Source organism: Hipposideros armiger, unplaced genomic scaffold (genome assembly GCF_001890085.2).
Source record: "Hipposideros armiger isolate ML-2016 unplaced genomic scaffold, ASM189008v1 scaffold_532, whole genome shotgun sequence".
Lineage (NCBI taxonomy): Eukaryota > Metazoa > Chordata > Mammalia > Chiroptera > Hipposideridae > Hipposideros > Hipposideros armiger.
Window position 1 is genome coordinate 809,922 of NW_017731882.1, and position 14,109 is coordinate 824,030.

A 14,109-nucleotide genomic window follows, 5' to 3' on the forward strand; every position below is an offset into this window, starting at 1 on the left:
GGCATAGCCCAGGGGTGCGGGGAGGCGACTCCCTTCGTGGAGTTCTTATATTACATGTTCCCCTATTCCACAGCCTTGGAGAACTACTTTCTCCTTGTCTTTGCGGGACAAGCCACTAAAACCAGTGCCAGGAAAAGGAGGCGGGGGCAAGTAAAACCCAGAACGCTCAGTCACCAGGCCTGCAGAGTCGAGGCCACGAGGGGCGGGGCCTGGCGCGAGAATGAGGCTCCGGGGCGGGGCCCGGGCGTGCCTGGAGGCTCGCGCGCGGCGGGGGTGGGGCGGCAGCCGCAGGCCCACGCCGTAAACAGACAACATGGCGGCGGCAGCGGCACCTGGCGCATTGGGCACCTTGCAGGCCAGCCGCGCCCGCTTGGTGGCCGCTTGCTGTGCGCCGCTCGGACCTGGGTGGAGGCTGCACCGGTCCTTGACGGTCCCGCGGGTCAGCCCGGTGATGTGGGCCCGGACGCCCGCGGCCGAGGGGGCGGCGCTGCGACGGGGCTACAGCTCTGAGGTGAAGACCGAGGACGAGCTGCGGGTGCGGTACCTGGAGGAGGAGAACCGAGGTTAGTGCGCGTCGTTGACGGCCGCGGGTTCTGGGAAGGGGTCGCGAGGTCCAGTGTTGGGGCTGACGTCAGTGCCCGCTGAGCGGCCGGGGTCGAGGCCCCTCCCCTCCCCCACCGCAGCATTGCACCTATTTAGCGCTTTCAGTGCGTAAAGGTGTTTTCTGAGCAGCTTACCTGTAAAAGTGGTCACACTCAGCACCGAAGACCGAAATGCAACTTGCTAACGCCCTCATTTTTAGATAAGCTAAGATAAAGATAAACCGTGTGTGTGATATTTGCTTCCAGGTTTTCTTCCTGCTCTGTATTGCTTTCTGTTATCTCAGATGTCAGGGGAAGAGTTTTAGAAGCTCCAGAATGCACTTTACAATTCTGAAGAATCTTAAATTTAAAGCTGTTCAGCTGGAACAGTTTCCCCCATTGTCCATTTTATCTTAGAAAGTTAGTTTTGGGGAAATATTCCACTTAGTTAAACGATTTTGAGCATTAAAAAAAAAAATCTTCCGGTTACTGTGCTGAGGTCTGGGGACACAATTGTGAATGATACTGATCTTGACCTTGAGCTACCTGCTGTGGGAGGAGACTGATGCATTAGCAATACAATACAGTGGGAGGAAGGCTGTGAAAGAGGGTATGTGTCATTTTGAGAGATTACAGCTGAAGCTATTATATATTCCTTCCACCTACCGTGTGGGGAAAAGCTAAAGGGATCACGAAAGATGTACTAGCGGTTTGCCAGGGGACCAGTCATTTAATTTTAACATGCAGTTATTGAGCACCTATGGTCTCTTAAGCAGACGTGCAAAACGAGTTAAGTCACGATTGCTGCTTTTAAGCAGCTCCTAGTATAGTGAGGAAGACACTGTGATGTGTAAGTCGGTGCTCACTTAAAAAAGGTTTGGTGAGCAAAGGACTGTAATAACCCCCAGGGGCATGTAATGGGCTGCTTGGGGAGACTGGAAGATTTGAGAGCGGAGGTTCTGAGGGCTAGGTTAGGGTTTTGCCAGGGAAAACAGGTTCCATGGCCTTCCCTAACTAGACAATGGAATTTGATATTAGTGAAGGTTCTTAGGAACTTCTCTGTGCCTCAGCTTTCTCATGTGTAAGATTGGGAAAATAATACTTCGTATGGCTGCTGTGAAGAGTAGATGGTAATGTACAGTAAATTGCCCACTGAGTATCTAGCTAACAGTGGGTGCTCTGGAGTATGATGAGTTATTTCATTTATTTGTTTGTTTATTATTTCAGAAAAAGACAAGGCATGCAGTGTGTACATGTGTGGTGTTTTGGGAAATTGAAGGAAAGTGTGGCTGTAGTGTGGCATGACAGGCAGAATATTGAGAAGTTCAGCTGGAAAGTAGATTGGCACTGGAGTGATTAGAGCCTTGAATGCCACCATCTTTTGGGTAAGCTTAGTCTCCCTGGAATTTCAATTACGTTAGGTATACCAACAGTATATTAGATACAAAGGGATTGCAAGTACAGTTAGTAATGTGCATCATAGTCCGTATTTTTTCATCTTTATGACTTAAATGAATGCAAATAGAAAGTAAATTTTTATAAAATACCTAGAAATTCCTTCAGTTAGAATCAAAGAGAAGAAATCAGAACATACGAGACAATTTAATAAATTTCAGTTACCTGAAAGAACCGGTAAAAATAAGGTATTAGGACATCATGGTTTCTGAAGAAAATTGACCCAGCTCCCCTCCTTTGAGGATTGGCAAGACTGACAACTCAGACTTAGCTAACTAAGTATGCTTTATTTTGCTTTACTGTCAAAGCAGCCGTAAGCAGTGCAAAGAAAACGACGAGGTCAAGGTTCCGCAGGCGAAGGAGTCTCCCTGGTGCCTTTGCTTCTCATAGAGGCGAGTCCAGAATGTGGCGCTCTGAGCAGCCTGCAAGGAGTATGAACACTCTCTGGGGCAGAGGAGCCCCAAACTGCTCCCTGCCCTGTAGGCCTCCTTAGGCTGGTGGAGTAGAGTGAGTGCAGAATACCTCAGCCCTCATCTGTTATCTGGGTTCTGTATATGTAATTTGTTGTGGAGACACAGGTATATAACCAGGTTTCTTGAGTGGCTTTATTCTTGCATTGTTGTCTAGCTTGCTTAGTCCTGGTCAGCAGTCCTGGTCAGAGCTTGAAAAGGTCTCGGTCTTGGGCAATGGCCTCTATAAGTCAGCTGGTGGCTAGGCGTTCTCCTTTCCAATTTATTCTTCACACTCGTGCTGGAGTTACCTTTTTTCAAGGCCAAGAATCACTTCTCTGCTCAGTTAAAAACCTCTCGTGGCGCCTTGTGGCTTGTAGGCCCTCACAGCTGGCAGGCCTTCTAGTCTGCCTTCAGCCTGTTTCCCTTCAGCCACACATACCATTTGCCTTTGCCTGTTTTGCACAGAGCTGGAATGACTTCCCCCTTCCCCTTACTGACCTTCTTCCAGTCTGGCAAGTTTCTGCTCATAATTGTGACCCATGTCACAGATCACCTTTGTGAACCTTGTCTGAACAGCTGCTGGCTGAAGTAGAGCAAGCAAGTGAATGCACAGTGCAAGTCATCCTTGATCTGCTCCTTCTTCATCATTCACATCTAGATTACCAAGTCCTCCCATGTGTCTGAAACCTTTCCGCTTTCCTCTGAGTTCTTCTGTACTCGTCTACTCTTGTCCAAGCCAGTATCGTCTCTCAGGTGAACCAGGAAGAGGTCTACCAGCTGGTCTTCTTACACCTACTGCTTTCCATTTTTTAACAGGTTGATTCCTTTCATGTGTTTTTTACATGTTTTCAAAAATATATTTTCATATGTTTTATGTCATGTGAGTTATGTTATTTAAAATCCTTATCAAGGAATAATTCATATGCCATAAAATTCAAAATGTACAGTTTTTAGTGTATTTACAAAGTTGTAGCACCATCACCACAATCCAATTTTAAAACATTTTTATCAGTGCTAAAAGAAACTTTATTCTCTTTAGCAGTCTTCAATAGATTTATCTACTCTGAACATTTCATATAGAGCAATCAAATGTATGTGGTCTTTGGCATATAAAGCACTCAGCATCGCATTTTCAAGGTTCATCCATGTTGTAGCATGTGTAGTACTTGATTTCATTTCATGGCTGAATAATATTCCATTGTATGGATAGACCACATTTTATCTATTCATCATTGATGTGCATTTGAATCGTTGGCACTTTTTGGGTATTGTGAACAATGCTGCTTAGGACATCCATGTATAAATTTTGCCAACATCTGTTTTCATTCCCACTTAGGAGTGGAATTTCTGGGTCATATGGTAATTCTATGATTAATTTTGAAGAACTAAGAACTTTTCCAGAGTGGCTGCAGCAATTTACATTCCCACCAGGAAGTTATGAGGGCTCCAATTTCTTCACATCCAGACCAATACTTGTTATTGTTGGTGTTTTTTATTTTAGTCATCCTGGTGCTTGTGAAGTGGTATCTCATTGTGGCTTTGAATTTGGATTTACCTAATGGTTAATGATTTTGAGTATCTTTTCTTGTGCTTATTGGTCATGTGTATATCTTTTTTAGAGAAATGTCTCCTTCATACCTTTTCCCATTTTTTAGTTGGGTTGTTTGCCTTTTTATTGTTGAATTGTAAGAGTTCTTTTTATATTCTGGATACAAGTCCCTTATCAGATACTTGATTTGCAAATATTTTCTCCTATTTTGTGGGCTGTCTTTTCACTTTTAAAAATTTAATTTAATATTTTTCAATTACAGTTGGTCTTTTCACTTTTTTTTTAAAGATTTTGGGGAATTGGGGGAGGGAAACAGCATTGGGGAATCAGGGAACAGACAAGCTCCCCTTTTGTTCTTCAGTCTAGTTGTGGAGGACGTCGCTTCACTGGCCCATGTTGGTATGATCATTGTGCTCTTCCCGGGTGAGGCAGATCGGTTGCCGGGCGGCTCTTGGCAGCTCACGTCGGTTGCCAGCCACTCATGGTAGCTTACTACGGGAGACCACTGCAGCAGGGGCTGCAGTCTATGCTGTCGCCAGCGACTCACAGTAGCCCAGCTCCAGGTCGAGCTGTTGGTCACCATCTTAGCTGTAGAGGGCACTGCGTCACTGCCCCTCATGTGGGATCTGAACAGGGGGCCCTGCTGCTCAGAGCTGGTGTCCCAAGGCAGCTCTTAACCAACGTGCCACTCGGCCGGCCCGGTGTTTTTACTTTCTTAATGGTATATTTTGAAGAACCTAAATTTTGAATTTTGAACGAGTTCAATTTATCTATTTATTTTTTTTGTTGCTGTGCTTTTGGTTCATATCTAAGAAGGTTACCTAATCCAAGGTCACAAAGATTTATACCTGTTTTCTTCTACGAGTTTTATGGTTTTAGCTCTTATATTTGTTTCTGTGATCCATTTTGAGTTAGTTTTTGTATATGGTGTGAGGTAAGAGGTTAACTTCATTGTTTTGCTTGTGTATATCCAGAGTCCCAGCATTATTTCTTGAAAAGACTGTTCTTTCACCACTGAATTGTGTTGGTATTTTTGTTGAAAATTAATTGACCATAAATAAGAGTTTATTTCTGGACTTTCAGTTCTGTTCCATTTATCTACATGTCTGTCTCGACAGCTAGTACCATGCTGTTTGATTACTGTAGCTTTTTAGTAACATTTGATTTGGAAAGTGTGAGTCCTCCAACTTTTGTTCTTTTTTTTTTAGCTGAGCCACCCTGCCACCTGTTGGCAGCTCAGCAGCAGCTAAGCTCGGGTGGGACTCAAACCGCTGTTGCTCAGAGCTCACACTCTTGAGTGAGCTCTTAACCAAGTGCGCCACTCAGCTGGCCCTTTTGTTCTTTTTAAGAGTGTTTTCTCTATTCTGGACTCTTGGATTATCACATGAATTACAGGATTAGCTTGTGAATTTCTCCAAGAAAGTCAACTGGGATTTTGATAGGGATTGCATTGAATAGGTACATCAATTTGGGGAAAATTGCCATCTTAACACTGTTAAGTTTTCCTGTCAATGAACATGGAATATTTTTCTATTCAACAGTGTATTATAATTTTCAGTGTACAAGGCTTGCACTACTTTTGTTAAATTTACTACTATTATTTTTGGATACTGTCGTAAATGGGATTGTTTTCTTAGTTTCATTTTCAGATTGTTCATTGCTAAAGTATAGTAATATACAATTATTTTTGTATGTTCTTCTGTCATGCAAATTTGCTGAACTTGCTTGTTTGTTCTCATAGTTTTTTTAGTGGATTTCTTAATATTTACTATATACAGATCATGTCATTTGCAAATATAGGTAATTTTACTTCTTGACCAATCTGGCTGTCTTTTATTTTTTTCTCTTGTTTAATCTCTCTGGTTGGAGCTTACATTATACAGAGTTTAGTTACAGTTTCAAGACCAGAATTTTTGTTTTGTTCCTGATCTTGGGGGGAAAGCATTCAGTCTTTCACCATTAAGTATGATGTTAGCTATGGGTTTTTTGTAGATGCTCTTTATCAGATTGAAGAAGCTTCCATCTATTCATAGTCTATAAGTGTTTTATCATTTGGAATTTTGTGAAGTGTTTTTTCCACATCCATTCAGATGATCATACGACTTTTTGTTTAGCCTGTTGATGTGATGGATTATATTACTATATTCTCAAGTATTGAACCAGTCTTTTGTACCTGGAATAAACACTACTTGCTTGTGGTATATAATGCTTTTTATATATTGCTGGATTTGATTTGCTAATATTTTATTGAAGATTTTTGCCTCTATGTTAATGAGAGATAGTGGTCTTTAGTTTTCTGTTATTGTGCTGTCTTTGGTTTTGGTATGAGGGTAATACTAGCTTCATAGAATGAACTACAAATGTTCCTTCAGCTTGTATTTCCTGGAAGAGATTATAGAGGAATTACATTACTTTATTTTTTAATGTTCACCTGTAAAAGCATTTGATATAGAAGCTTATTAATTATTGATTCAATTTCTTTAATTGATATAGGCCTGTTCAGTTTATTTCTAGTGTGAGTTCTGGTATATTGTGTCTTTCAAGGAATTGGCCCATTCCATCTAAGTTATGAAATTTATGGGCATAGAGTTATTTATAATATTCTTTTATTAGGCATATGATATCATAGGATTCAGTAGAGATGACCCCTCTTTCATTTCTGATAATAGTAATTTGTAGTCTCTCTTTTTTTTATGGTTAGGCTGGCTAGAGGCTTATCAGTTTACTGATCTTTTTAAAGAACCAGCTTTTGATTGTTTTGTTTTTTTCCCTACTGATTTCCTATTTTCAATTTCATTGTTTTCTGCTGATTTTTTTTTTTTTAAATTGGGGAATTGGGTGAGGGAGACAGTGTTGGGTAGTTGGGGAGGGGGACCAGCCAAGTTATTGTTCTTCAATCTTAGTTGTGGAGGGTGCCAGTCGCCATATGGCTGCCCGTCAGCAGCTTGTGGTCTCTAAACCAAGGTGCTGTGTCACTGTTGGGTTGTCGGAAAAATCATGATGTATTTTGTCTATGTTTTTCAAAGGTCATTTATTTATATAAAGAACAAAGCTCAATCAATGATATATTGCCCTTTTTGTTCGATAAACTTTTGCCATCTTTCAGTGAGCTTCATAATTCCTCGTTCATAGAAGGACCTGTCTTTATTTGCGAAAAACTGAGCAAGATGCGATTTACAACCTTATCTGAATTAAATGTTATACCAAGCAAGGAGTTTTGAAGAGAGCGAAACAAGTGGAAGTCTGATGGCAAAAGGTCAGGCGAGTTTGGTGGGTGTGGCAACACATCCCATCCAAGCTCCAGTAATTTTTGACAGATGATCAAACTTGTGTGTGGTCTCACGTTGTTGCGATGGAACACAACTCCTTTACAATTAACAAGCTCTGGACATTTCTGGATGATGGTTCGTTCAAACTGTCCAATTGCCGAGTACACATTCGAATTGATTGTTTGGTTCCTTGGTAGGAGCTCGAAAAACACAACACATTTAAAATTCCACCACACTGAGAGAGCATAACTTTCCTCTGATGAATGTCTGCTTTCGATGTTGTTTGAGGCGAATCATCACGTCGGAACCAAGACTGTTTGCACACCACATTGTTGTAAACAATCCACTTCTCATCACCAGTTATCAGTCGCTTCAAAAAAGGATCGTTTTCCTCATGTTTAATGAGCATATTGCAGATGTTTATAAGCGCCATCAAATGAACTTCTTTGAGTTCATGCAGAACCCAATATCAAGCTTGCTTGTGTATCCCAGCTTCTTCAGGTGGTCATGAACGTTTGAATGATGGATGTTCAGTGTTTGTGCAATCTCTCGTGTCGTGTAACTTGGGTTTGACTCAATCAATGCCTTTATTTTGTCGTCATCAATCTCAGTGGGCCTCCCTGACCGAGGAGCGTCGTTGAGATCAAAATCACCAGCATGGAATTTTGTGAACCATTGTTGACACTGAACATTCTTGTAGAGCATTGTCACTTGTAGAGCATTCAACTTTTCACAAGCTTGACGCGCGTTCTTCCCTTTATGAAAGTAAAACAGTAGAATTTGGCAAAAATGCACAGTTTGGTCTTCCATCTTCAACTTGTTATAAAATCTCCAAATGCAACCAAATCGCTCAGTTTTGTTTTAGAATGAAGCTGGAACATGTCAGCTGTCAAATGACATAGCAATAACATAGATGCGAATGACTGTAGTACTTCCAAAAATGAACTAGTGCCATCTGTTGCAAACATGTGTCATGACTTTTCCGACAATCTAATATCTTAGTTGTGGGTGGGCGTACCAGTGGGAGTCGAACCAGCAGCCTTGTTGTTAAGAGCGCATGCTCTATCCACTGAGTCATTTGGGTAGCAGCTCAGCTCAAGGTGCTGAGTTCAGTCTTAGTTGCGGGCGGGCATAGTCCACTATCAAGTCAGTCTTGTTGTTAGGAGCACGTGCTATCACCAGCTGAGCCATCCTGCAACCTGTTGGCAGCTCAGCGACAGTTTAACTCAGGCACAGTGTCACTGGCCCATTTGGGAATTGAACTGGCAGCCCTGTTGCTCAGAGCTTGCGCTCTTAAGCTAACTCTTAACCAACTGAGCCACTCAGCTGGCCCGTTTTCTGCTGATTTTTACTTTTTTCCTCCTTACTTTACCATGTTTCCCCGAAAAGTAGACATAACTGGAAAATAAGTCTTAGCATAATTTTTCAGGATGCTTGTAATATAAGCCCTATCCCAAACATAAGCCCCAGTTAAGATCGTCATCCAGACATAACTGTTTGAATAATTATAGATTTTTATACATGAATAAATGAATAAATGTAGATTGTTGGAGGAAAAATTAATATAAGAAAGACCCACTCTTATTTTTGGGGAAACACGGTAGGCTTAGTTTGCTTTTGTTTTAGTTTCTTAAAGTGGAAGCTTAGATGATCAATTTTAGACATTTCTTAATTTGTGCATTTAGTGCTGTAAAATTTCCTCTAAGCACTGTTTTTGCTGCATCCCACAAATTTTGATAGTTGTATTTTCATTTATTTAGAAATATTTTAAATTTTTCTTGAGATTCTTTTTTTATCTATGTGTTATTTAGAAGTACCTTATTTAACCTCCAAGTATTTGGGGATTTTCTAGCTGTCTCTCTGTTACTGATTTCTACTTTATTTCCATTGTGATCTAAGAACATATTTCAATATGATTTCTATTGTTTTAAATTCGTTAGTGCGTTTTTGGCCCAGAATGTGGTTTGTCTTGGTAAATATTCCTTGAGTTTGGGAGGAATGTGTTGTTCTGCTGTTGTTGGATGAAGTATTATATATTCAATTAGATGTAGTAATCAGTTAGATTTACTTGATACAATAGCTGGTGGGTTTTAGTTCAACTATACCCTTAACTGATTTTCTGCATGCTGGAATGTCAATTACTGATAGAGGTGTGTTGAAATAATCAGCTATGATAGTGGATTCTTGTGTTTTTCCTTGCAATTCTAACAGTTTTTAGCTCATGTAATTTGATGGTGTATTATTAGGTGCATACACGTTATGGAATATTATGTCTTGTTGGAGAAATGTCTCCTCTAGCATTATTTAATGTTCCCTTTTATCTCTGAGACTGTTCCTTGTTCTAAAATCTGCTTTCTCTGAAATTAATGTATAATAGTTACTCCAGGTTTTCTTTTATTAGTGTTAGCATGGTTTATCTTTTCCCATTCCTTTACTTTTAATCAGTCTTGTGTCTTTATATTTAATGTGGATTTCTCATATACAACATATAGTTGCTTCTTACATTTTATCTACTTTGATAGTCTGTGTTATTTAATTTGTGTATTTAGACCATTTATACTTAAAGTGACTGTTGAAATAGTTGGATTATTATGAACTATATTTGTAACTGTTTTCTATTCATTGCCCTTGTTTTTGGTTTCTTTTATTTTATTTTCCACTCTTTTTCTGCCTATTTTCTTCCCTCTTATAGCACATCAATTACACTTCTTAAAAAATTTTATTTTCATTGGTTGCCCTGGTATTTGCAATATATGTTTATAACTAATCCGAATCCACTTTCAAGTAATACCACTTCAAATAAAGTGGCAACTTCATGGTAATATAAGTATGAATTAATATTCCCATTCTTTCCCATTCCTTATAACATTACTGACATTCATTTCCTTTTTCCATAAGCGGTAAGCACCCAATACATTGTTTCTATTATTATTTTGAATAAATTGCTATCATCTAGACCAGTTGAGAATTATAAGTCAAAAAGAATCTTGGAATTTATTTAGGTCTATTGTTAGTGGTTGGGCATAATAATTTTGAATATATTTTGTTTTTATTGTAGGATAGAGCAAATGAAAAAATATATTGCTCTCGGGAACCAGTCTTTTTATTATGGTAGAAGAGAGAAAATACAAATATGGGATAGAGGAAAGTGAGGAAGAACCCTGTTATGTTGGATTTTAATTGGAGTTATCAGGACGAACGTATGATTTCTAATAAGTCTAAAAACCATGTGTATGTTGTGTGTGTGTGTGTGTTAGATCTGTCCAGTGCCTAGTTCTTGGCTTCTAAATACTATTGCCCCATTAATAGAAGCCAGGATTCTTAAGAGAAATGGCTGATTTTAGGTCTGGAGCAGGGAAAGTAAAAGGTGAGCTTGGAATGTCAAAAAGCAAGGAAGTGCTCAAATACTAAAAGGAACACGTCAGGACATAGACTTACAAGGGCTCCCACTGGCCATATATAGGATAATATGGACATTAAAAAGTATAATGATGGCAATAGATTATAACACCTTCAATAAAGAATCCATGAAGCCATACTAATACTTAAGTTGATAAAAAATTATCTCCATAGATGTTGCACTTGTCTGTTATTTTATGATTAAAACTCTGTCTTCTGTTTTAATATATGGTAGGGTTATGTACTCCCTACTTCACCTTTGCTCATCTTTTATTTTCTTGTTTTCTTGGCTCTTCCCTCATGGTTATTTCTCCACATGAATTTTGGAATCTTCATGTCTATTTTAGAAAAAGTCTTGTTGGTATTATTGGGATTGTGTTGGATTTATAAATTAGGGAAATATTTATGATACTGTTTTTTTCCTATCTAGAAACATGCTATGTGTTTCCATTTTTTCAATTCTACTTTTTCTGTTTGTTTAGAGAAGTTTTAAAGTACTTGTCAGTAGGATTTGCACATTCATGTTAAGTGTACCCTCACTTCATACTCCCTGCCTACTTTCTGGTTGTTTATACAAATGGAGTATTTTCTCTCAATATATCTTTTAAGTGGTTGTCTTTCTTTCCCTCCCTCCCTCCCTCCCTCCCTCCCTTCCCTTCCTTCTACCTACCTACCTCCATGAAGTCTGTTATTTCTAGATATATTAATTTCATGTCTTTTAAAGAATGCTCTTTTGTTTACAGTCGTTTTTTGTTTGATTCGTTTGGGTTTTCTCTGTTTACAGTCATCATCTGTTAATGAATTTCCAAGTTTCTAAGATTTGGCTATTATGCTGTCGGTTTCCAGTACTTTGTGTATTATATGTGATTTGTTAGTAATAGTAGTTAAATTATGGAAGTTTACAAAATTTCTAAAGGAAAAAGTATGTGTATATGTATATGTTCATGATAAAATTAAAAAAAAAAAAAGCACTATGGAAGGGTACCAGCCCTTCACTTTCAGATCCTTTCATCAAAAGTAAAGACTTCAAACATCACTTGAGTCCTTGCTGTGAATGCTAATTTTATTCAGTTTTTCTTATTTGTGTTACCTATATAAGTATTTTTGTAGATAGTATCTGGATTCCTTTTGATATAAGATGAGAAAATGTTTGCTGTTATATTTTATCTTCTACCTTCCAATTTCTGTTACTTCTAACTTGTTTATATCATCAAAGTTTATGATAGTTACATTTTATTCTGTTATAATTGTTCAATGCTTTATAAATTGACTATAAACAGCATTTATAACATTATTGATAATAGTTATGGTGGTATCACCTTCAGCATATCTCCAGAAGCAGTCTGCTTTCCATCTCTACTCCACAGCTGGAAGCCTGTGTACTGTCATCCTTCATGTGGATCTCTGCAGTAGCCTCTTCTTGGTCTTCCCAGTATACTTTCCCTCCCTTTTTTGTAAATTGAGATGAAATTCACATAACAGAAAATTTACTGTTGTTTTTTAAGTGTACAATTCAGTGGTTTTTAGTTTATTCACCATGTTGTACAACCATCCCACTAATTCCAGAATACAGTAATACCTCGGTTTGTGAGTATAATTGATTCCAGAAACAAACTACTCGTATCGTATTGAAAGACATCACTCGTTTATCAAGTTAAAATGTATTATTAGGTTGGTACAAAAGTAATTGTGGTTTTTGCCATTAATTACTTTTGCACCAACCTAATAGAAATGTTTGCTCTTCTTGCAGAATACTCGCAAACCAAGTCACTCGCAATCCAAGGTTTTACTGTACTTTCATTACCTCCAAACAAATCCATACCCCTAGTCTGTCTGTTTCTCCTCACCCCTGTCTTCCCCAGTTTCCAGAAACCACTAATCTCCTTCCTGTCTTTATGGATTTGCTTGTACTAGGTATTTCATAGAAATAGAACAAAACAACATACAGCTTTTGGTGTCTGGCTTCTTGCAGCTAATGTTTTCAGGGCTCATGTATGTTATAGCATTTATCAGTACTTCAGTCCTTTTTTTTTTTTTAAAGATTTTTATTGGGGAATTGGGGGGATGGGAACAGTGCTGGGGGATTGGGGGAAGGGGAACAGACAAGTTGCTGTCCTTTTTTGTTCTTCAGTCTAATTGTTCAGTCTAATTGTTGTTATATTTAAGACACTGTTGGTTAATTTAAGGTCATGAAGATTTATACCTGTTTCCTCCTAAGAGTGTTATGGCTCTTACAGTTGTGTGTTAGATTCATTTTGAGATAACTTTTGTATATGGTGTGAGGAAAGGGTCCAACTCCATTCTTCTGTGGGTGACTAGCTAGTGTCCTACCACTGTGTGTTAAGACTATTTTTTACCATTGGATGGTCTGATAGTCTTGTCTATAAAAACAATTGACTATGAAAGTGTTTATTTCTGAACTCTCAATTCAATTCCATTGATCTGTATGTCTGTCCTTGTGCCAATATCACACTGTTTGATTACTGTAGCTTTGTAGTAAGTTTTGAAATCAGGAAGTCTCCCAATTACTTGTAAGTTCTCCAAATAAATATTCCAACATAGTTCTTTTTTTCTTTTTTAGATTGTTTTTGGCTATTTGGGGTCCCTTGCAATTCCATTTGAATTTTAGTGTCAGTCTTTCTGCAAAAAAAGGAATTTGGAATTTAGATGGAGGTGTGCAGATCAGTTGGGGAAGTACTGCCATCTTAACAATATTAAATTTTCTATGAACACGGGATATCTTTTTATTTTTTTAGGTCTTCCTTAATTTCTTTTAATGATGTTTTTTATAGTTTTCAGTGTACAATCTTGGACTTTCTTGATTAGGTTTCTTCCTAAGTACTTTTCTTTTTGGTGCTATTACAAATAGAATTGTTTTCCTAATCTCATTTTTGGAGTGTTTACTGATAGTGTATAGAAATACAACTGATTTTGTATATTGAACTTGTACCATGTAACTTTGCCGAGTCCATTTATTAGCTCGAATAGTTTTTTGGTGGATTTTTTGGATTTCCTCTGTATAAGATCATGTCATCTGTGAATAGAAATAGTGTTACTTTTTTTATTCCCCCAACCTGGATGCCTTTCCTCCCTCTTCCTTCCTTTCCTTTCCTTTCCTTTCCTTTCCTTTCCTTTCCTTTCCTTTCCTTTCCTTTCCTTTCCTTTCCTTTCCGTTTCTTTCTCTCTCTCTCTCTCTCTCTCTCTCTCTCTCTCTCTCGCTCTCTCTCTCGCTCTCGCTCTCGCTCTCTCTCGCTCTTTCTTTCTTTTTTGCCTAATTACCTTGGCGAGACTCTCCAGCACAACATTGAATAGAAGTGGTGAGAACAGACACCCTTGTCTTGTCCCTTATCTTAAGAGGAAGGCTTTCAGTCTTTCATCATTGAGTATGGTGTTGTAGGTTTTCT

The 14,109-nt window shown here is 38.6% G+C and overlaps 1 protein-coding gene across 7 annotated transcripts in view; it reads left to right on the top strand.

The window, feature by feature from the left end:
* The first annotated feature begins 256 nt into the window (after positions 1-256).
* The window catches only part of AUH (AU RNA binding methylglutaconyl-CoA hydratase), a 184,175-nt gene continuing 170,322 nt past the window's right edge, over positions 257-14,109 (top strand). For 3 of the 7 annotated variants that reach the window (XM_019668695.1, XM_019668691.1, XM_019668694.1), the window contains exon 1: positions 260-563. In XM_019668695.1, the coding sequence (XP_019524240.1) occupies positions 314-563 (250 nt within the window). In that variant the 5' untranslated portion in view covers positions 260-313. Of the gene's footprint in view, positions 564-14,109 lie in introns of all 7 variants that reach the window. The other 4 variants (XM_019668693.1, XM_019668696.1, XR_002126886.1 and 1 more) reach the window with 3 other exon arrangements.